The following is a 22500-nucleotide window of genomic DNA, read 5'->3' as shown; positions in this document are numbered from 1 at the left end:
TGTGTAAGCTCTTCCCTTCTTATTCGCAGATGCCCGGAGGACAAGCAGGTTCAACAACTTGAAGAAAAAGGAACCCAAACGGAATAAAATGAAAATCTCTTTTTGAATAATTTGTCGGTCTAGCACAACTCGATCAAGTCACACTTTAAAGGAGGAATCAAGAATCCGTCTATAAGAATGACCATGCGTGAGCGGTCAACTCGTGAAAATTATTTTGATCAGCACAAAGAAGTACACAGTTATTACAGATGAGCTGGTGAATTTTATCAGGAGACAAAATTTAACAAAACAAATGGCTGCTTATTTTTTTATGTAAGGAATAAAATGTCATGCGCTTTATTCCTCTTGTACCACAACAATCTGACTATTATGTATTATATAATGTTTAAGTCACTTTGATTAATGTTTAAAAAAAGATTCCGTCCACTTAAGTTCTAACATGTATAAACATTAAAGGCATATCTGTCTTTAAAAAAATTATAATCATAAATAAAAAATATTTTCTGGGCACTAAAGACTTTACAAAGCGCTAACACTAGAGACTCCTTCCCTATGCTTCTTAAAGAAAGTATTGCCACTTGAACATTTAAATTATTTTTTTTTATTACAAACAACATAATTTTGCTCTTTCTGTAGAGTTTAGAAACTAGTACAGTTATAAGGAGGAGTATTTGTGTACATCGTCACTGCCGGCTGAGAAACTACGAAATGAAGAAAAGATCGTGTGGTGAAGTTCTCATGTGTAAGCTCTTCCCTTCTTATTCGCAGCTGCCCGGAGGACAAGCAGGTTCAAAACAAATCGTATTTTTGGTACGGTGTGTAGCCTTAGTGACACTCCTGCCATAGTTGTGTATGTTTTCAAATGTAATAATAATCTAAAAAAAATTCAAAGTACGAGTCAGAGACCAAACAAACTTGCGGTCCACCACGTTCCTGAGGAACTCAGATTTTAACTTAATTCCTTTGTAGAAAGGACTGCACTTGGTGCACATGTGTAGTGAAACATTTTCGGTACAAATACATGTACAGTTACACCCCCATTAATATTATTTATATTACAGTATTGTAATATATTAGATAATACTAATAGGTTTTTAGCAGGTTGACTTCATGCAACCCAAACAAGAGCTAAATCAAGTCTTATTATACAGCTGTAATGTGAAAGCAGTAAAGCCAATCAACAGTGAATGAATACGTATCCACTGAACCAGAAACACTGCAGCCACATCAGAGCAGTACTGTGGCTGAAGCAACACTTTCAAATCAAACCCTTTCTCGTTTGCTAGTCAAATTGTCCGTCTTGTCTCTTTTTCTTCGCTCAGCTGTGAATTTGCAAAGGCACACGCAGAGACACACTCACCGGATGGCATTACACTAATCACCAGGACAATATGACACTCAGGTTACCTAGCAACTGAAAGACAGCATCGAGCAGAGAGGGCACGTGGGTGACATGGGTGACATCACTTCCTGAGTGAGATATTATCTCCACAGCAGCTGGGACAAGCAGGCCAGAATTATAAAACCTGAAAAGTTTCAAGATGTGAAAATCTGGTGTTAAAATGTTAATCTAAACCTAGAGAGAAAAAAGCCTTGAAGCCTCACACTTACCCAAAACTCCCAAAATCTGGATGCTAATTTAAAATAATTCTCAATTATTACTCATGTTCACAAAATCAAGTGAAATTTGAGGCAGAACATGACAACATGAATCTCCTTCACAAACACAATCACCCTGTTGACTGTGCTTATTTTTTCCTGTTATTTTGTAAAAGATAGTGATTATTAGAGGGACAGCGATTGTAAGTCGTTTTGGAGACAAGGTGAGGGAGGCAAGATTGAGATGGTTTGGACATGTGCAGAGGAGGTACATGGGGTATATCGGTAGGAGAATGCTGAGGATGGAGCTAGCAAGAAGGAGGAAAAGAGGAAAACCAAGGAGGAGGTTTATAGATGTGGTGAGGAAAGACATGCAGGTAGTTGGGTTGAAAGAGGCAGATGTAGAGGACAGAGGGGTATTTAGACAGATGATCCGCTGTGGCGACCCCTAATGGGAGCAGCCAAAAAAAGAAGTGATTATATACAACTTCCTCATCAATACAATAATTAAAAAGAACCAGATTAACTGTGAGGGAATAAAATAAAAAAAATAATTCACAAAAGTGAATACTGCAGCATGCAATTTTATTTTTAAAAAATCTGATATTTATGAAAAGTGTATCAAATGCAAAATTAATCTTACAGGTTAAAGTATATCGTTTTTAAACAAAATCCAGGATCAAGTTTTCATATTGTGCTAGAATATTATTTACTGCTTTTTCCTCCTAAATTTCTTCACCTGCCAATTCTCAGGCAATGGCATGCTCTTGATTTTCGTACTCCAGCTACTGAATAAACACATGCTTCTTTAGCATACGTCTACACTAATATACATTACGGATACATTTGAAAAAGTGTTCATCCAAACACACTCAGCATCCACGTTTTTGTTTGAAATCGTTTCCAAGTTACTCATCCACAACGAAACATCTACAAACGCATATGTTCCTGTAGTGCGCATAAGCAGAACCCAAGACACGTCGAACTGCATCGTTTCCGCCTGGCGTTTATTTTACTTCCGGCTCTTTGAACGTCAATGACTAAAATGTGTCATCGTTCTTTAAAAGCCTCAGTTATCCACTTTTGTTTTCAAAAAGGTATGTTTTTATTGAATGAAGAAAAATAAGGGGAGAAAAACATGCATTTTCAAACAAAAACGTATTAGTTTGGACATGGCCTTCGAGACACAAGCTAACCAACCACACTTCAAAGTAATGCTGGTGGTGTAACAAGGAAAAGGAAAGTTCTATCCACCCTTTTCCACATGCATGAGCTCAGACTTACAGGATTGTGTGAACACACAGCGACTTACAACTGAGAAAGCGAAAGAGAAAAAGAACAAGCATGTCGTTCTGTTGAGAAAAAAAAAATATCCCTGTCTGTCCGTGACATCATCGTAATTCATACTCGTGATCTTCCTTAATTTTTCAGTGTCACTCTGAAAGCCGGTCTTTATTCCTAACACTAATGCACATGGCTGACAAAACACACCACTGATCTCGAAGATGTCAAACTGGAATCAACAGAGCTGGGTAAAGTACATGACCAAAAGCTATGTAAACACCTAACCACCACTCCAACAATGACGATGAGCATCCTGTTCCAGATTTATACCTTCTTTACTCTTCTAATAACCTTCACTCATTTCCACTCACAGTTCAGGTTTCAGGTCACGTCAAATGTGTTTAAGTGGGATTGAGGTCAAGGCTCTGTGCAGGACACTCCAGCTCTTCCAAACTTGGCAATCCATGCCTTCATGGAGCTTGCATTGTGTACACGGGCACGGTCATGCTAAAACAGGTTTGATGCTCATTTTCTTATAAAAAGAAACCTAAATTCCACAGCTTACAGTCGTGTTCCAGACATTGTCTTTTCTTCTAGACTTCTCTTTTCATCCACAGATCAGCAAACCCTGCTGCACTAACCCTCACACTGCAATATTGAACTCCACCCAACGCTGCATACGGACGCATTTAATGTATGCGTCCCCCCACCCCAAGTATGCAGAGTATACAACATGGAACTGCTCTACTCAGCAAATACATACTCAAAGATTTCACAGAAACTCACTCTACAAGCCGAAAGTCGGGCTGTTAGTCAAGATTTTTGTCGCAGCTACTCATTTTTATTTTCAGGTCTAATGTTAAACCCAAAATGTGGTATAGTTTTAATGATTTGCACACAGGAAAAAAAGACGGACAGAACACGAGCATTATTACTGTGCCTGCATGTTCAGCAGCATTTAACATTTAAGGTTTATTGATTGATGATTTGGTTACCATGCAAACGCTACCCATTAAAGCTTCAAATCTTCAGATCTGTAGAAAATACATGTCCCCAGAGTCACATTCAATATTAGGCCTGCAAGTTAATGGCACACACGTAAAAGTGTAAAGTCTAAAGTGATTCTGATTACAACCAGATAACAGTCAGCTGTTGCAGTAGTATTTGCTTGAATGTTTGAGGCTGCAATCTGCCACGATCCATGGGCCACGAAGAGCTTCCAAAAAACTACTAGACATATTTGAAAGGAATAAAAAATATATGTATATATCAAAAGGCACTGAAAGCACCATGCAGGGTTCCTACACATTTTTCATTTCAAAACTCCACACTTTTCCAGACTCAAATATGCAGACTTCCCTAAAGATCGTTAAGACCATAATTAACATCTAAAATCAATTTAAATTTCAATCATCATTTTAAATGTATCACTTATAAATAAAATTTTTGAACTGTAAACCTTTAATCCTACAGCAACAGAAGAATTGAACATGTGCAATTCACCAATAAAAACTTTTGGAAACGATTGAAAAACAGTAGTGTAGATGTAAGTGTTTTCCTAATTTTATATTTTAGTAAACTGAATAGGACAGTAGTATGGAAACAAATATTTTTCAATACCTAGTGTTTTTTTTAATAATTTTTTTTTTTTTACGAATCCAGACCTGGAAATCATGAATCAAATTCCATACTTTTTCAGACTTTGCCAAAATGTGTAGAATCCCTGACCATGAAACACTGCCAAAACCATCATCAATAAGTGGAGAAAATGTGGTACCACTGAGACATTGCAAAGATCAGCAACACCCTGCATATTTGATGATAGGACTAGGAGAAAATGTAAACCGTGGTTATGGTCTGATGTGACACAAGGTTTAACTTTTTGGCCATCATTTTAAACAGTATGATTGGCTCAAAGCAGACCATCACCCAAGGAACACCACACAGACAGTGAAGAGGGTCAGGGGCACTTGTCAAGATAGATGGGTAAATGAATGGCAAGATATTTTGGCACAAAAGCTTCTGTTCTCTGTCAAAGAGCTGAAAATGAAGAGGAATTTAACATTTCAACTTAATGATCCAAAGAACACAAAAATCAACAAAGACATGGCTTTAAAAGAGGATAATGTTTTTTGCAAAAAAGAGTGGGATCAAATTGTAAAGTCAAGATGTGTGAAGTTAAAGACTGCTTTCACAAAGTATTAGTTGGAAGTTGCAAAGTATTATGCAATCAGGGTGTTGTAGGTTTTTCAGTATTTAAAATATTCCCAATAATTAAATTTTTTCCTCAAACTTTTTCTGATTTCATGATGCTAACATGTCTAACATTTATGTTGTTATTTCTGTCTTTATATTTTAAAAACCTGCAATTTCATATGGGCGTGTAGACTTTTTATATCCACTGTACATTCATACACACGCATCGGACAAAAGCAGCCTTACACACACACACACACACACACACACACACACACACACACACACTCCACCTTACAAACACACATCCTCTCCCTCTAAAGCATTTCAAAGTCTCACACCCTCACATTTTCACCAGCACAAACATCAATCTCATCGTCCCCACTCCATCTGCATGTCTGATCTGTCTCACTGGCTCAGGGAAGATTAAGCTCAGTGCTGTTGACAGTGGGCCTGAAACGATTCCTCGAGTTACTCGAATAAAAAAAATGCTTCCTTTTGTCCATTTAACTACACATGGAGCATTGCATTTCCCCACGGACCGTTATTATTGACGCACCACCGAAAATCTCTGGAGCGCTCTGGACAGGTAAACACAGAGGACGGTGCAGAATGAGAAATGGAGAAACAGGGAGAAAATAGCAAGGGGGAAGGAGAAGATTCGAGCCAAAGAAAATTACATTTATTTTATTTTGGGATCAGTTCAAACTTTATATTTCTAGATATTTATATTTGATGTGTGTGTGTGTGTGTGTGTGTGTGTGTGTATTTGCTTTTTGAAGTAATATGGCAATTAAATGCACTAAATGGTTTTAGATTTTCAGATATTCGTGTGCAGGAAACAAATTACTTGTTCATTTTAAGAGATTCGTCTTATCTTCTCTTGTATTTTTAGAGTTTCTCTTTAATAAAGAAAAAGTTCTTATACCATAATGACCAATATTTAAAATAATTAAGAGCTTCATCCCTAGTTGACTGTGACACCGCAGTGTGACGCAGACCAGAAGGCTACGAGGCCGGGGCTAATCTGGCAACAACGCCCCTTTGATCAATAGTTCAACACATTAACTTGATTTATAAAGCAAATTGATGTAAGAAGTGAAAAATAAATGTATGAATGAAAACCCAACACTACCTTGCCTTTGTTGCACAGTTCTGCTTTTAGACAATAGATGTGAAAACCAACAGTTGCTTTAAAAGGGCGGTGTTTTAACGGCGAGTTAAAAGAGTAGCTCAACAGTCTCTCAGAGAAGTATTTTATACCAATCTCCTCTCAGTCGCAAGCCAGGTTTAATTCTTTTATTTTATGTACACCAATTCTCATTGGTAATCTTGTCAGTGTTTATATTTGTTATACTGTCTCTGACCAAAGTACGACAGGAAACGAAGCTGACTGAAAAAGGAAATGCTGGGGTTTAGACTGGTTGACCCCATCCTTGGTTCCTGCTTCACAACTATACAAACTGTGAAATAATGATATTTTATGGACAAGAGTAATTGACTGAAACACCCCAGTGGGCTGAGAAGCTGCAGATAACATGGTCCCCGACTGCAGAAGGTTTTGACTGAAACCCAACAGCCAAGCTAAAAACACCAGCTACAAGAAAATAATCTTAGCAAAAAAAAATTAAATAAAATAAACATCCTACGCATCTGCTCCAAATCTCCACAGAATTTTCCAGGTAATTATTTAATAGAGTTTAAAGCAAGTAGAATCAAGGAACTCGGCTGTTTTATGTTTCATCAAAATATTCTTTAAAAAAGGCTGTGAGATACAAATCCAGTTCTCATAATGCATTTAAAATGATGTCACCAACCCAATTTCACTACACTCGGACATAAATCATGACCTCGCAGAAATGATTTCCAAGGAGAATAATGATCTCTCTACAGTACCCATAATACACTGTTTTGATAGTTTCTACCAACCGGTGAAATAACGTTTCATTAGTCGACTTATTATTATTAGCCTTGTAGTTTTTATAAAAATAAAAAAAAGAGATGTTCAACCAATGGTGGATCTGTCCCATAACCCAAGACAATCTGTTTCCATGGTTACATTAATGCCTTTAATTAGTCGATTTCGCTGTATGCTGATCTTTCCTTCTATGAGATGGCCGACAAAGGCAAAAAAAACGGATCATATTTCATAGGAGGAAAAACAATGAACTTGGTTTGATCTTGTAAGAAACAGAAAAGACAGATTTAGTGTAGCGCTATGAAATTAGATTCCATTACAGTACATATACAGTATTGTGCAAATGTTGTAGGTAGGTGTGAAAAAAAATCAGAAAAATAAAGAATACTTTCTAAAGATAGAAGTGTTAATAGTTCATTTCTTTATTAATTAACAAAATGGACATTTTTTAAACAGGAGACAAATTCAAAATCAAATCAATATTTGTGTATTTGTGTTATGGAACTCAGCAGGTGGGTTGTTCCAAACATCCTGGAGAACCAAACACAAAACTTTTGTGGATGAAGGCTGCCTTAAATCCTCCCGTCTCTTCATGTAATCCCAGACATACTCAATGATGTTGAGATCAGGTCCCTGTGTGGGGCAAAACTATTACTACCAGGACTCCTTGCTCTTCTCTACACTTAAGATGGTCCTTACTGACATTAGCTGTATGTTTGGGGTCATTGCTCTGCTGCAGAATGATTTTGGGGATAATCAGATGCTTCTCTGAGCGTATTGCATGATGAATAAAGTATCTTAATGTATTTTCCCGGCATTGAGGACACCATTAATACCGAAACATTTCCAGCTTCAGTTGCAGAACTGCAGCCCCAAACTTGCAGGAAACCTTCACTGTTTTACTGTTGCCTTCTGACACTCTTTATTAGAGGGTTTTTTAATGGCATTTTTTAATTAATCGGCATCGGCTGATTGTGCAGCAAATCAGGCCGGTTATTAGGCAGGCGCATCTGACGCACCAAACCGTGCATACACGTTCTGTGCTTGCGTGAGAGAACATAACACTCCCATACCAGCAGGTGGCAGTAGTGTGTATTCAGCATGTAAACCGTGAAACCGGAAGCATTAAAAATGTTAATGTATAAAGCAAGCAGCGATTAGACCTGCTGGGATCATTACTAGCAAAGTTGTGTAGCATTTTTCAATCACGTCTGCTACAAATGACGCAAAAGTCAATTAGCCAATCTGAGCTCTTTCTCTCCAACGAGCTCCGCTGCCAATTCTACATGCTGATTCAGCCGAAAAACAGCTAAAACAATGACAATGACAATGCGGGAAAAAAACGAAAGCCAACCGACCATTTCAATTAATGACTGCTTTTCAAAGTACATATGAAATGATTATTAGCACCTGCTTAGCATAATTGTTTAATCAAACTCTGGTCCCTATAAAAACCCTGACTTTGTGCATGTGTACAAAGTGTGTAAGTGTAAAAATGAAAAGAAAGAGTGGTTGCACCAAATACCGATTTGATTCAAATTTTTCTTGTTTCCTCACCTTGTTGTAAAGTACCATATATTTTGCATACAATATTTATACATTAAGATATTTGCTTTGAAAGCTGCATTTTTTCCTCAAGGACTTTTTTCCCTTCGCATTTAGAACAGATTAAAAATAAAGCAATAATTTTTAAAGAAAAAAAAAAATGACTCGACATTAGTTGGTACTTAAGGTTTTTGGATCAGTATCAAAAAAGAAAATGTGCATTGTGTCATGACTGATATGTTTATTTAAATAATATTAAAAATACAAGTTAAAAATACAACTCTCCATGGCAAAAAAAGAGAGAGAGAAAGAATTTACTTCCTGGTCCTCACTATTGCATAACAAGTGCATAAAGAATGGAGAGGTCACATATAAAACTGCACTGCTTGAACACTTCAGAATAAATCTATTCCCCCGGTTATAAAGCCTAATGTTTGCTTCCAAGCAAATGACATATAAATAAAAAATTCAAATTAACTGATAAACTGATACCAACAAACCCTGAACACGGGCACAGTGCTACAGCTGCAACAGGAAACTGGATTACAACATTCTATTCGTTCTTCTTTTAAAGCACCATGTGTCTAAATGCAGGCACACTGGTATGACCTCTACTTCTGTACTTTTCCCTCAATATTTTACTTTTTTATTAAAAAATGTCTTGTATATGTAACTAACGGGCAGAACATGTTCTGACGCTTTTCCGAGTCTGGGGGAGTAAATTAAAACACGTCTATCTAAAAATAAAAAGCTCGTCTTTAGCAACAAGAACACGCATTCTGCTCTGCTTTTTTGTGCAGCTTGCAGCTGAAGTATTTGGGTCAGTCACACGGCTAATTTGTTTACCATAGCTGGCAAGTCTGTGCAGAAATTTCACACCCGCTGCTTTTTTCCTGGATGGCTGGAATGTCGAATATGTTCATACATGGCCTTGTGATACAGTGCAGGATGCAGCATCCTCTGAGATACAAGAGCAGACAAACAGAGCAGCAGGACAGGATGGCTGGCAAAACCAGCAGATTTAATGTCCGAGATGCAGTTTTCAGTCCAACGTAAACAGAAATAATTTACCTTACAAATCTTAGTGCTTCGAGGTGCTAGTTTCGAATCCCACCTGAGCTACAAGTACATTGTAAACACAAACCTCCTATAACTCACCGTACAGTTACAAATAATCAAGAAAATAAAAGATGCAAGTTAGAATGAATACATTTCGATTGCACCTCTACCCTTAATATGCTAATCTGTATTAACATGCACAAGTATCTAACTAGCTTGCTATAGTTAGCGATTTTTATGCACAGCAATATTAAAACACACTAACACAAAAGCTACGCTTAAACCTTTCGCTCTCGTTGTAATTGTAGTTATTGAAGTCACAAATCACGAATTCTGACCAGAGTATAACAAAAACAAAAAAAGGATGTAAATTTAAAGTATTTACCAATCCAGAAAACACAGATCTAAAATATCTAAACAGAGCTGACTAATAAACAAAAAACAAAACAGGGTTAGAGCATCAAACCTGTGAACACGTTACAAACAAATACAGTGCAGCCTTAATGGACAACCATCTCCTCAGAAGAACAGGGAACACAAATGCTAGCAGCGTAACTGGTCTCTGTATCCTGTCCTGGATTCTGTGCAGAAAGTCTGAATAACTGTTCAGCTCCATGATCCACGTGGTTGCTGAATAAGCTTTTCATGTGGACGAGGAGCTTCAGGTGTCTTATAATTCATGCTGCGCAAATAAAACACGTGTATGGCTAAGCTGCCTCAAGACTGTGGCTAAAATAGTCTCTCTTACATTCCTTGGGTGTGCCTCAGAGTCTGAGATCATGAACATAATCGAACACCATTCTATATAAATGCTACTTTAATATCACAGAGAGCCTCCGGATGAGGTAAGTGATAAGTGCTAGACTTTTCAGTGTTAGCTTTCCGAGCAGCTCGAACACAAAGCTAAGCCATTTGTGTCAAACTTGATTCTCCTACACTGCTGCGCAGCTTACGGTCATATTACACAGCGGGGGAGAAAATGGAGAAGAAAAAAAATAATAATTTTGCAGCACAGATCCATCAGAAAACCTGCAAAATGAGAATAATGGTAGTAATTAGACGCTGGAGCACACGTTTGCTGTTTCTCCTAGCAGGTGCATCTCGGTTTGTGAATAATGTCAGTGTGTTAGTGCTGATTTAAGAACGGGTTTTGTCCTTCCTGTAATAATGACCGTAAAGAAGTTAAACAGTAAAACGTTCATCGCTGCTGCTCAGAGATGCTCTCTCGTGCAGCCTCCAGTACAGTCTAATGTCTCTCAGAGGGACTGGGAACTTCTTTTCTCTCACAACCTTCTTCTCTAATCCTCTATCTGTCCTGCTTTACTCTCATCCAGCACTCACATCACTCGCTTTATCTTATGTACAACCAATATCACAGTGTTCTGTTCTACTGCAGGTCAAATTTTATATAAAAACATCAACACTTTTACTGTGAAACTGAAGTAAAAGGAAAGAAAGTATAAAAACAGAAAGCAAACAGCAAAGAGAAACAAAGAAAGAGGGAAAATGAAGACAGGAAAGAAAATGGGAGAAAAGTGAAACGATAATGAAAAGAAATGTAAAGGAATGTTAAAGAAAAGCAAAGGGGAGGAAAGAGAAAAACAATTTAAACAAAAAAGAAAGCAACAGAAAAGAATAAAGACAAAAAAAAAAAACAAAGAAAGTAGAGGTAAGAAAAAGTAAATATTTAAGTGCTGTTAAAAAGGTATAAAACCTTTTTTTCTTATAACTCCATAAACCATTGTGCACGTAGAGCGCATTGTTTTCAAATATTACGTAACCCCGCACTGCTCACTTCACTCTGCTCGCTTCCCTCAAGTGCTGAACTTTATAATTTTATATGGACGAGAGGAATATCAGACATGACGGTTTGATCCCTCGTTTAAAGAAAGACAAATAAACCTTCTCCAGAACACCATTTACTCACCCCAGCTTCGTTGTCTTACACTGGACAGACTGACTGACTATATGCAGACTGAACCTTTGGAGAGGTTTGTGGTTTAAAATTCTAAACTAAAATCTTCTGAAGAACTCACTTCAGTGACCAAAGAATTTACACACCCCATAAAGGCAGCAGGCACACATTCAGGGGGAAAAAAAATAAGATGAACAAAATGGAACTCATTTGCAATCTACTGATTTCAGTGACTTAAAATTCATACCGCCTCTCTTTCTTTCTCCATATTCTTTTTTGTTCTCTTTTGTTTAACAGCTCCAAGGCATCAAGTAAGCAGACAGTAAATAGACCTGAACTTTGCTCCTACCATCTTGGCAACAACAGTCTCTTATACAGACTTGCTGAACGACTACAAGGCGAATTTAGAAGGAAAAAAAAAAACTACTCTCCGATTTGACCGCAGACGGCCTTCGGTTCCTATCAATTACCCATTAACAGTTTCCTGTTATTCAGATTTTCATATTCGGATTTGGTTCAAATTTGCTGCAAACGTTACAGAGCAAATCATATAAATGGTATAAACAGCAGTCTCCAAAACAAACGTCAGTCATAATTTAGTCACAATGCTTTTATGTATGCAGAGTTCAGTCTCTGAAGTGAACCCTGTAGCGTTCTAGCACTTGTGTTGGTGGTTGTTCTGACGATTCACACTTTCTTGGAACTAAAGCAACAGCTTCACAAACATCTGGGCAATGGGGTCTCAGACTAGTTCTAACTAGAACTCTAGGACGGTGTGCACAAAGGGAAAAATAAAAGATTTTACGAGGCATTCATGAAACTACAATAAAAACGACACACAACAAAAAAGATTATGCCTCCATGCTCAGGTGCAAATGTACTAGAATGAGTGAAAGCTAAACGAGACAAATCTTAAAACAAAAAGTAAACATTAGATGATAGTGTAATGAATCAAGGAGAAGCTCTTACTTGATCAGACTCTTCTGCTTTTCTCTGGAAGGTTTAATGATGCGAGCACTTTTACAACCTTTCTTTGTTCTGGATTTAGAAGATCCCGCTCTGTGCTTGTGCAGCTCGGAGGAGCTGGGGAAACTCTCGGGGCTCATTACGCGCGGGATGTTCTTCTCGCCCCGCTCGCGTGCCCTGGCGATGGCCTCAGAAATGATGCGGTTGGCCTTCTGCTGTTTGTCTTCCAGCGAAAACGACTCCATCTGCTGTGGCCGCTTGGGGATACGCTTCTCCGAGGAGGACGAGTGCGAGGACGAAGACGAGGAAGACGAGGACGAGGAGGAAGAAGAGGAGGAGCTGCTTTTCATCGGCGGGCTGAGCAACCGGGACTGGCTGCTCGAACCATTAGTGTTTTTCGGAGGCTTGAGGGGAAAAGAAAATAAAGAGGAAAGCAGAATGAGTGAATGTGTTTAAATGCATCCCAGACTTCATTCAAATAACGTTTACATGTACCATTTATATGTTGATTATTGTTGTGTGTAGGGGAAAGTCAGTGTGTTATAAATGATATGGCATCCTCAGAAACAAACTCCATATGTTCATAAACTTTTAACACATGGGGCGAAACAACAAAATTGTGCCCTGCGTAATTTATAGTACACTGGAAAAGAAAAGAACGAAACAGAGATTAAAGTATAGAGGAAGGGGAGGGGGAAAAATTTGAAAGGGTGGGAGGTGTAGAGAAGTAAAGGAAAGAAGAAATAATTGTTTCAATAAAGAGGAAAATTAGAAATAGTAAAGATATGGGGAATAGAGAGGAAAAGACAAAATAAGGTAATTTAAAAGAAAGGAAGATGAAATAAATGAAATAGGAAGAGAAGAGAGGGGAAATAGAAAGGAAAAGGGAGAAAAGAATGCAGTAATCAACCAGAAAAGGAACTATGAGATTACCATTGGAATATTTTAAAGCCCGTGTTGAAACACACACATGCACAATTCACGGGATCAGTAACATTTCGTCACATTGCTATTAACAGTGCACCATACAGAGATATCGGCATTTTCCCACCTGCAGAGAACAACTGAGGAGGTACATGATGTTCCTCACACCAATCAAACTCAGCAAAAGTCAGCTGTAGTGTACGTAATCAGGGTTTACACAAAAACACGTTCTTGTAAGGGAATCTGATAAAGGTCGAATAATTACGATGTACAACAGTACAGAATCGGGTATGCTTTATATGTCATGCTGGAAATCAAATTCAGGTATTATCTTTACATTCCCAGCATGCATTTGGAGCAACAGGCACTTGATGCGGTGCTCAGTCCCACGCAGCTCAAGGATAAATCATCGTATTCGGATTTCAAACTTCCTGTCTAATCTAGACTCGGTCTAACTCGGATTACAAAACTCCAGGGTGCACCGCCATCCTGCCACGGAGGAGTGTAAATTCAAGGCCACACTCACTCCTGCAGTGAAGCTTATAGGATGCCACTAGCGCACACACTTTCCGCCTAAAAAACAAGGGAAACCCACCATGTTCTCATTTTCTCTAGGTCAAATGATGCTGCTAAGCCTGTGCATGTTGTAGCGGGAATAACTTGTACACACATTCACTATTTGTTTTAGAGCGTTGAGATTTTCACATGATAAAAAAATATTACAGATCTGTGGTTTCGCTGTGTTAAGCCATGCTAAAAATTTTTAAAATGCACGTTAAAAAAAAAAAAAACATTTTTACACGAGTAGACATGCATAAAATGCGGGTTTTTTCCGTTTTTTCTTTCAAAATTATTTTGCCATCAAGCTGAAAGCGTTTTTAAATGCCAACATTGTGAATTTGATTTAAATTTTGATTTAAACTTTTATATAACTTTTATATAAAACTTCAAATTGAATATTGCTCATTAAATACATACAAAGAAAGAACAATTATTTATTTATTATATTTATGTTGAACCTTGATTTGCCTTGGACATCGGCTTCGGGTTTTTCTTGTGTACTTTAGAACCTCGTCAAAACCCTCGAAGGAGATGTTGTGAATATAAACATCCGGAGTCATAGAAAATACAACCTGTCAGACACTCGCTGCTCCTTTTGTGGTCATTTTTATGAACACCAGAGCTTTTTTACTGGAGAGACTTTTTTCCTAGATGGTGATAATTTAATCTAAACAGGTCTTAAGAAGAAAAGGAGGATGTAGTACAGTATGAAGTACAGACAAATATTTTAGGGCATTATAGACAGAAATCCTCAAACTCTCTCTCACACACACACACACACACACACATATATATATATATAACCTAAAGAGTTCACAAAAGACTGAAATATCTTTTGAAATGGTATGGATATTGTCCAATCAAACATCGTAAATAACCCATGAAACCATTACAACCCCAATGCACACAACTCAAACACACACCCGTGGGAACCACAACCAGATCCATTAACTTTTAAATCGTTGACCACCAGACACCAAATCAACTATTCAATTCCACACACAGGAGATAGGAAAGGGTTATTCAGCTAAATAATTATATCTACTTAAAATAATAATAAAATAAAACTCATAGAAAAGTAAAGGAAGGTGGTTCCAATGTTATTTACACAAATAATTTTTTATTATAAGATTAAAAAAAGGAGAAATAAAACATGCAAAACAAGAACGTCCATCCAGCTACCTCTTATTCTCAAAGTCCACCAAACAGATCGAAGATTATAAGATTTATCACAATATTGATAAATATTTTAATCATTAAATCTCAAAAACAAAACTGGCTTGAACTTGCTTTATCCTGTTCACTTGACAACAACTTTTACACACACATTTATGAGAATTTAACAGCCATTCGTTTAAGTGGAAACACAACCCGGGGAGGTGACGTGGCCCGAACCGCTGTTACGAGATCTAGAGAAATTATGAGGACAGCCTGTGTGTGAAAAGAACCGAATACATTAGCCGGACATTTTTTTTTTTTTTAAATGACAAGCCAACAAAATAAAAACGCCAAAGAATATAATAAACAAAACATAACATAACGTGGACGTGTGTGCATCGAAAAGCAAATAATTGCCTGCATTTTACGTTCGTTAGTATGACTTTGTTTGTGATTTGAGGGGAAATTAAATAGGAAAGAGGAGAGGGAAAAAAGAAAGAATAAAACATACGGACAGACGGCACGTCAGCCATTCCGGCATGAATAATACAGTCTGCAACATGCCCCGGCCTGCTACACGATCATAACGTGAATTATACATGACTGCCTTTATTTCATTACACACACACACACACACACACACACACACACACACACACACACACACTTCCAGAGCTTAGAAACGGGAAGAGAGTGAGAGACCGGGGAGAACCAATAAACACACACATACAAAGTCTGAGCCATGGCCTGGTTCTGATTCGTGCTTTTTTTTCCTTCCTGCATGTTATAATAAAGGGACTTACCTAGAAGCAGGGAAACAATAAGAGGGGGAGGAGGAGGAGAGGAAATAAACACTAATTCATGTGGAGGATAAACATGGCCTGCATAGAGCGAGTCACGTGACAGAGAGACTCATTAATTCATTTCAGGGAAAAAAATATGAGCAGGAAAGCAAGGATAAAATGGGATATGCAATAGCAGGAGAGGGAGGGAGGGAGGGTGGAGGATGAGATGGAGAAAGGGAGATGGAGGGAGGGAGGAAGTGAGGGAGTTAACTGGAAAATGAAAAAGGGAATGGGACGGAGATAGAGAGAATGCACCAAAGTGGGAGCACTGCAGCTGTGTAATACATCTATAAATAACTGAAATTACAGGCTGCCAGCACTGCAGTGATTTCAACCTCTCTCTCTCTCTCTCTCTCTCTCTCCTCCTACTCCAAATACGGCCTGTGAAAGGAAAAAGGCAAAAAAAAAAAAAAAAAAACGATAACCCGTTATAAGACCCGGGATTGTACACGCACGCGGGGTTCTGGGATAAAATGATACACGGCCATCACTCTACATTAGCACACTGGCTAACAGGAATACATGTCTATACAAACACAGGGTTTATAATATATAAATATATATATATAGAAAGAAGAGGAAAGAAGAACCGAAGGAAGTAGTGGGGGGAGAAGAAGAAGAAGGTGTGTGTGTGAGAGTAGGAAGGGGGGTGTAAAAACTCACCCCGTGCACCTCTTAGCCTGCCACCCTGCGGCCTGGCTAAACGCTAACGCTAGTAACGCCGATGCTAACACTGACGAGCCGCCATGCTAACCCCGTGCAGGCACGGAACGGAACCCCGTGCAGGCGCAAGATGGCGGCCGTCGCGCTCACGCTCCGTCCTATCACAATCGCGTTCGTCGCTGCATGTAACGAGCAAAGACTCACCCGTCCTCTCGGTCTCTTCACCGCCGACATCTTGTCCTTCCCGGTCTATTTTTTCCCTCCTTACTTCTATCTTCCAGGCGCCTCGCGGAAAAAAAAACTCTTGTCCTTCCGCCGGGGTTTTTTTTTTTTTTTTTGTCTCTCCGCTACACGCGCTCGCTCGCGCCCCCTCTCTTCCTTTTCTCTCTCTCTCTTTCCTTCCCTCCCCCAGCAGGTCTCTTCACCTCTTCCTTTCTTCTTCCTCTCCTCCTACTCTAGCCGGCCTCCGTGCACTCAACACTCCTTCACAGCCGCCGAGAAGTGACCGGATGAACGGAAAGGAACAACAACAACGCGGCCGCCGTCGCGCGCATCCGCCGCTCTTTCATTCTTCCCCACGCGTGCGCGCGCTCCGCTCCGTCTCGCGCTTCTCCTGTTCTCTATTTTTTTTTTTTCTCGCCCTCAAACAAGGCCTGCACTTTTACAACCAGTCACTTCTTCCTCCCTTTTTTTTTACTTCACATCCCGAATAAGGGTGAAAAAAATCACCGGATCTCTGCTCCACCTTTTTTTTTTTTACACGCAAAAGAAACGTGTTTTCTTCTTCCTCCTCCTCCTCCGTTTCCTCCGCCGTTCCTGTCCTGTGTGGAGAGCTGCGGCGCGCGCGGAGACCGGAGCGAGGCGGAAAAAAAGGCGACGCATCAAAATGCATCAGCGTGAATATTAGAGATGTCGTTAAAAATACCGTCTCTCTCTCTCTCTCTCTCTCTCTCGGAGAGCGCGTGGGCCAGCAGAGGGGGCTCGCATCGCCGTTATAAGATTACCGTCCACATATTAACCCTATACATCCTGCACTGCATCTAAATGCGTGCATTTCACCCAGCATGAGATCATTACTGAATCTCATCACCTCCATCCCTCCATCTACGGTTACTACATGACTGCAGCTCATCTGTTGTAGCTCATCTGTTGCTGTTGCACGGCCTGTCATCTCTCTCTCTCTCTCTCTCTACCCTGTCCTGTTCTGTCGGACCACCTCGGAACCGATGTGTGGTGGCCTGGGGAAAAAATAAATAAAAAATGCTGTGCATTTTCAATACAGACAAAACCCTGGTCTTAAACAAACACCTGGTGCGTGAGGACAAACGCAGTGAGATAACGGATTCATTCCCTCATTCCATTCCCTCATGCCAAACTGTCGTAAAAAGCATTTCACTGCGTGTCGTACTCTGTATGTATGTGACAAATAAAATTTGATTTGAGGGATACGCCGTCACAATAAAAATAAATTAACCGTCTACTCGAAGCGAAATTTTTGAGATCTTTTGCCATGCGATGATACGCATGATAATACTGATCAGTGTACCTTAAAGTTAATATACTTAGCTGTGCACAATGGGAAAAGGTTTTTTTTAATAAAAATACTGCATTTTAGAAACCTTCATTCTGTTTATATACTTATAGTGCAGTTTTCTCAATGTTCTGCCTGTGAGCAGACATGACCATGTTACACTCGAGTATGAAGGCAGACATATTTATAAAAGCACAGACGCAGAATTATAAACTATGCCACACACACACACACACACACACACACACACACACCTTATTGTATCACACTGTAGGTGTACAAATAGACAATAAAGCCAATATCTCCAACTTTGGTGTTGGAAATCATCTAAATGTCAGTCTTTTTTGTTGTTGTATTTAGCATTGTGGGGGTTAAAAATCCCGGCAGCTCTGCTGTGTCTGGTATAATCTTTAATTCTTCCTTAAAATTGAATGAATTTGTATAAAACCTTTACCACAAGACACCAGTATTTAAATACCCTGTAGGCTCTGAACAGATAACATGCTCAGGCAGTTTATAAGCAAGTAGGCCATTTTCCGGAAAAAATTAAAATAATGGTCTTGGTGGAAATTAATGTTCTGTTTGTGCACTAAATTCAGAAGTACATCATGATGGCTCTGTCTGTTTTGGTTAGAAAGAACATTTAAAGGAGCATATTCAGGAAAATGATAAGCTCTAGATGCACTACAGAGAAATGTGAGTGTTACAGAGTTACAGCTTTTAGAGAGTTATGCTTTCGAAAGTCTTCTCCTTCTTGTTACAGATGTTCTGGTCTGAAAATCCCTTAAAATGTATTTCAAACTGGGCAGCAGCTATGGAAAAAAAATGATTATAGACATTTGCCTTTGCTATGACCTTGACCCTGCTTGAATCAGGATAAAAAAAAAAGTTGCTATTTACAACGATGATTTCATTAATTCTACAAACCGATATTGTCTTGTTTTTGCGATACGTAATGTGTGTAGTGGACGGACACACAGAGGGGTAGATGGAAGCGCAGACATACTGAACACAAAGCCTTCACCACCTAGTGGCAGAAGCATAGAAAATGACATCTGTACATAGAATCACATTTTACAGACAGGATAATATCAAAACTAACGCACACGTCTGAATCGAAAAAACGCGTGCGGAGTGTGTGGTGTTATGTGTAACTATCAACATCTCAAACATGACAAAAAAACGAGAAATGGAAAGAACAAAAATGGAAATAGAAGAAACGTGTTCACCATAGAGTGGGGGGGGAACCCCAGACCCAACTCTGAAACAAATGCAATGAACACAGGGAAAAAGGGTGTGTGTGTGTGTGTGTGTGTGTGTGTGTGTGTGTGTGTGGCAGTAATGTGCTGGCAGTGAGCAGCAGGGGGAACAAACACATGCTGACATGATCACGTGGCCTGAATGGCACAGGCTCCATGGCAACCAAACAGTTAATATGGAAATGAGATGAAGTAGAAGTGCTGGGGAAAGGGGGAGGGGTTTGGCTGAAAGGGGGCGGGGCTGTCTCAAAATCTGAATAGTAATCTGGCCAGAGAGATTGAGAAAGAAAGAACCAGACAGTGATAGAGGGGGAAAAAATGTCACAAAGAGAGCGAGAAAGAGAGCATGATAGAGGGGAAAAAAAGGTGACGAAGTACATGAGTGAAACAGAGAATGACAAGACAGATGAGTGACAGAAACGCAGACAGGCAGAAAGAGAGAGAGAGAGAGAGAGAGAGAGAGAGAGAGAGAATTTCATATCTTGCTTTCACTTTCCAGTTGTCTGAAGTGGATTAGGAAATAATAAACTGACAGATCAATCACATCATCACAAAATCTCTGCTCAGTTAGATCCATTAACAAAAAGATTACAGCGGACACACACACACACACACACACACACACACACACACACACACACACACACACACACGTCAAAGACATGTGGCTTATTAATGTATAGTTTGCATTGGTAGTATTATAATAATAAGAGAGCTGAGCCAAAGAACGAATGTACATGAATATTGCACACGGTTCACACGAGTTCATGCGTTTCCGCTACAAAGACTCACACCGATAGGAACGTGATACGTACAACACTGGCGTTAGCTAAGGATCTAAGGTGTGCTAGTTAACCTAATATAGATTAGAGTGTCACGGGCTGCAGAAGAAAGATTAGACTACATAATGAGGACTGGAGCTGAGAGAGAGAGAGAGAGAGAGAGAGAGAGAGAAAGAGCGAGAGAGGGAGGGGGGGAGATGAGCACAATCTGATTAATGAAACAGGACATGATGTGTAGCAGTGTTTCCTGAACCCATTAAACATGGCAGCAGCTATTAATGACCCGTAGACGACAGAACACTGGCAACGCAAGCCTCCTTTCCATCACACACACACACACACACACGGAGAGTGCAGTATCAGCTAGCACATCTCTCCAGAGAGGACCTTTCTAACATATGGACACAGACACATGGTGGTCTTACCATCTTTGTAAGACACAATCACTTATAAATGTATGAACGCAGGGAACTACTGCTAATTCAAACCTGAACCCAAAGAAAATATTTGATGTGTTTTGTTAATTCATGGTAACAAAAAAATGCAAAAGCAAAAGCTACAGTTTTGTGAAGACATTCTCCTCGACTTCTCGGCTTGTGGGGACATTTGGTTCTTACAGCTACATAAAAACACACACACACACACACACACACACACACACACACCACAGAGTACAAGTAAGCACAGTGCACCGTTCTCTTGAGAGGCCTTTCCAACAGATGCACATGCACACGAGTAGCACATCGGCTAGCTCGGCTCCCTGAAGACACTCGCTCAGTCACACGCAAACACACACACAAATCTTTAACACGTCAAAGCAAGGGTTTCAGATGGCTACAGCACCGCTTTGCCTGGCATTTAACACGCTGTATTCATCTCACCAACTGATTCGCAATACCATCAGGTGGAAATCATGCTGGGTCTAAGAAAATGATATCTGAAGGAGCGGATCTCTTTGATTAAATTCTGAATAGTTCAGTATAATTCGAAAAGTTTTTTAAAGAATTTTTTAGAAACTGCTTTACCTGGTCACTGTTTATTAGGGGTGAAACGATACACACATTCGGTACGGTGCACGTGTGTACAGCATTTAATCCTTGTTACGTGTGGAACATAGTTCAAATCCGAGTTTCCTCACGAACATATTAAGTGGCGGATCACAAGTTTATTTAATCTCCGCCTTCACTTCCTGTCATCGCCGATGTTTTTTTTTTACGCAAGTCTCGCCATATGGATTCCTTTCCGTTTTATGTCCAGCTCCAAGAATTTTTCTTAAAAGGAGAAGATCCTGACAATTCCGCATATTGAGGGAGGGAATGAAGGAAGGATGGAAGGAATGAGCACATTTGTTAAAGTCTGCTGAAATAAGTAGAACAGTTAAGTAGATCATATCTTTAGAAAATTAAATATTAAATGTAAAATCACACACACATTTATCTGTATTACCCAAAAAGAGTCTTTAGTAAACTATTTAATAAAAGTTTTCCATTTATTGATTTTTATCAATTCAATCTGTGCCAATTTAATCGATTGCTCAATGTAATCAATATAAAATTAATTCCTTTTTTTATCTTTACATATTTTACTTTTATTAATGATTATAAAATATTAGTTCATATATTATTTAACCAAACAGGCATTTTATTAAAAATTATTAAAAAAATTTAAACTGTTGACATTCATAAATGTCAATTATAACAAAATTAATACAAATTTTTGTTTTGCATTTCTTCCCTCTAACCACAACGAAACTGAACCGGACCGTGAATTAAACACAGAGGTACGTACCGAACCGTGAATTTTGTGTCCCGTTACACCCCTGTCTGAACGGGACATTCATTCACACACCCGGGGGCAAGTTTGAGTCACTAAGGCAGCCATGGGGAGGTAAGAGGATGAAACATGGAGCTGAGACCCTAGCTGAAGTAAGCGTGAGGCACAAAGAGACGACCTGCGGATACACTCTGTCCCTCCAACATACATTTTAAGTCTCTCTTTTAAAGAGGAAAATCAAGAATGACATCATGCTGAACTGACCGAAGCACATGAAAGAAAAAGCATTTGAGATACAGCACCTTCTCTGCCAAACCTAATGGTTGCTATCCATTAAGATGAAGCTTAACTGCATACAAATAAAAAAAAAAAAGGATACCCCCAAGTTTAGCGCTAACAAAAAACTGATCACCTAATACTGTAAAGCAAGACACCACCTCTAGGGGGCAGGACATCTTTCTGGGGAGCAATTAATCGGCAAAATCACTGAGTGAACATTTTTTGTTCGTTTTTTTTTGGTGA

At 39.1% G+C, this 22500-nt stretch overlaps 1 protein-coding gene across 7 annotated transcripts in view; it reads right to left on the bottom strand.

Moving 5' to 3' along the window:
* chd9 (chromodomain helicase DNA binding protein 9) overlaps positions 1–22500 on the bottom strand; it is a 77351-nt gene that overhangs the window by 31422 nt on the left and 23429 nt on the right. For 6 of the 7 annotated variants that reach the window (XM_046840947.1, XM_046840946.1, XM_046840948.1 and 3 more), the window contains one exon: positions 12486–12886. In XM_046840947.1, coding sequence (XP_046696903.1) covers positions 12486–12886 — 401 coding nt within the window. Of the gene's footprint in view, positions 1–12485; positions 12887–16837; positions 18032–22500 lie in introns of those variants that run through there. The other variant, XM_046840952.1, reaches the window with a different exon arrangement.

Source organism: Silurus meridionalis, chromosome 26 (assembly GCF_014805685.1).
Source record: "Silurus meridionalis isolate SWU-2019-XX chromosome 26, ASM1480568v1, whole genome shotgun sequence".
Taxonomy (NCBI): domain Eukaryota; kingdom Metazoa; phylum Chordata; class Actinopteri; order Siluriformes; family Siluridae; genus Silurus; species Silurus meridionalis.
Note: the sequence above shows the minus strand (reverse complement) of the source record. Positions and strands in the feature narration are given on the sequence as shown.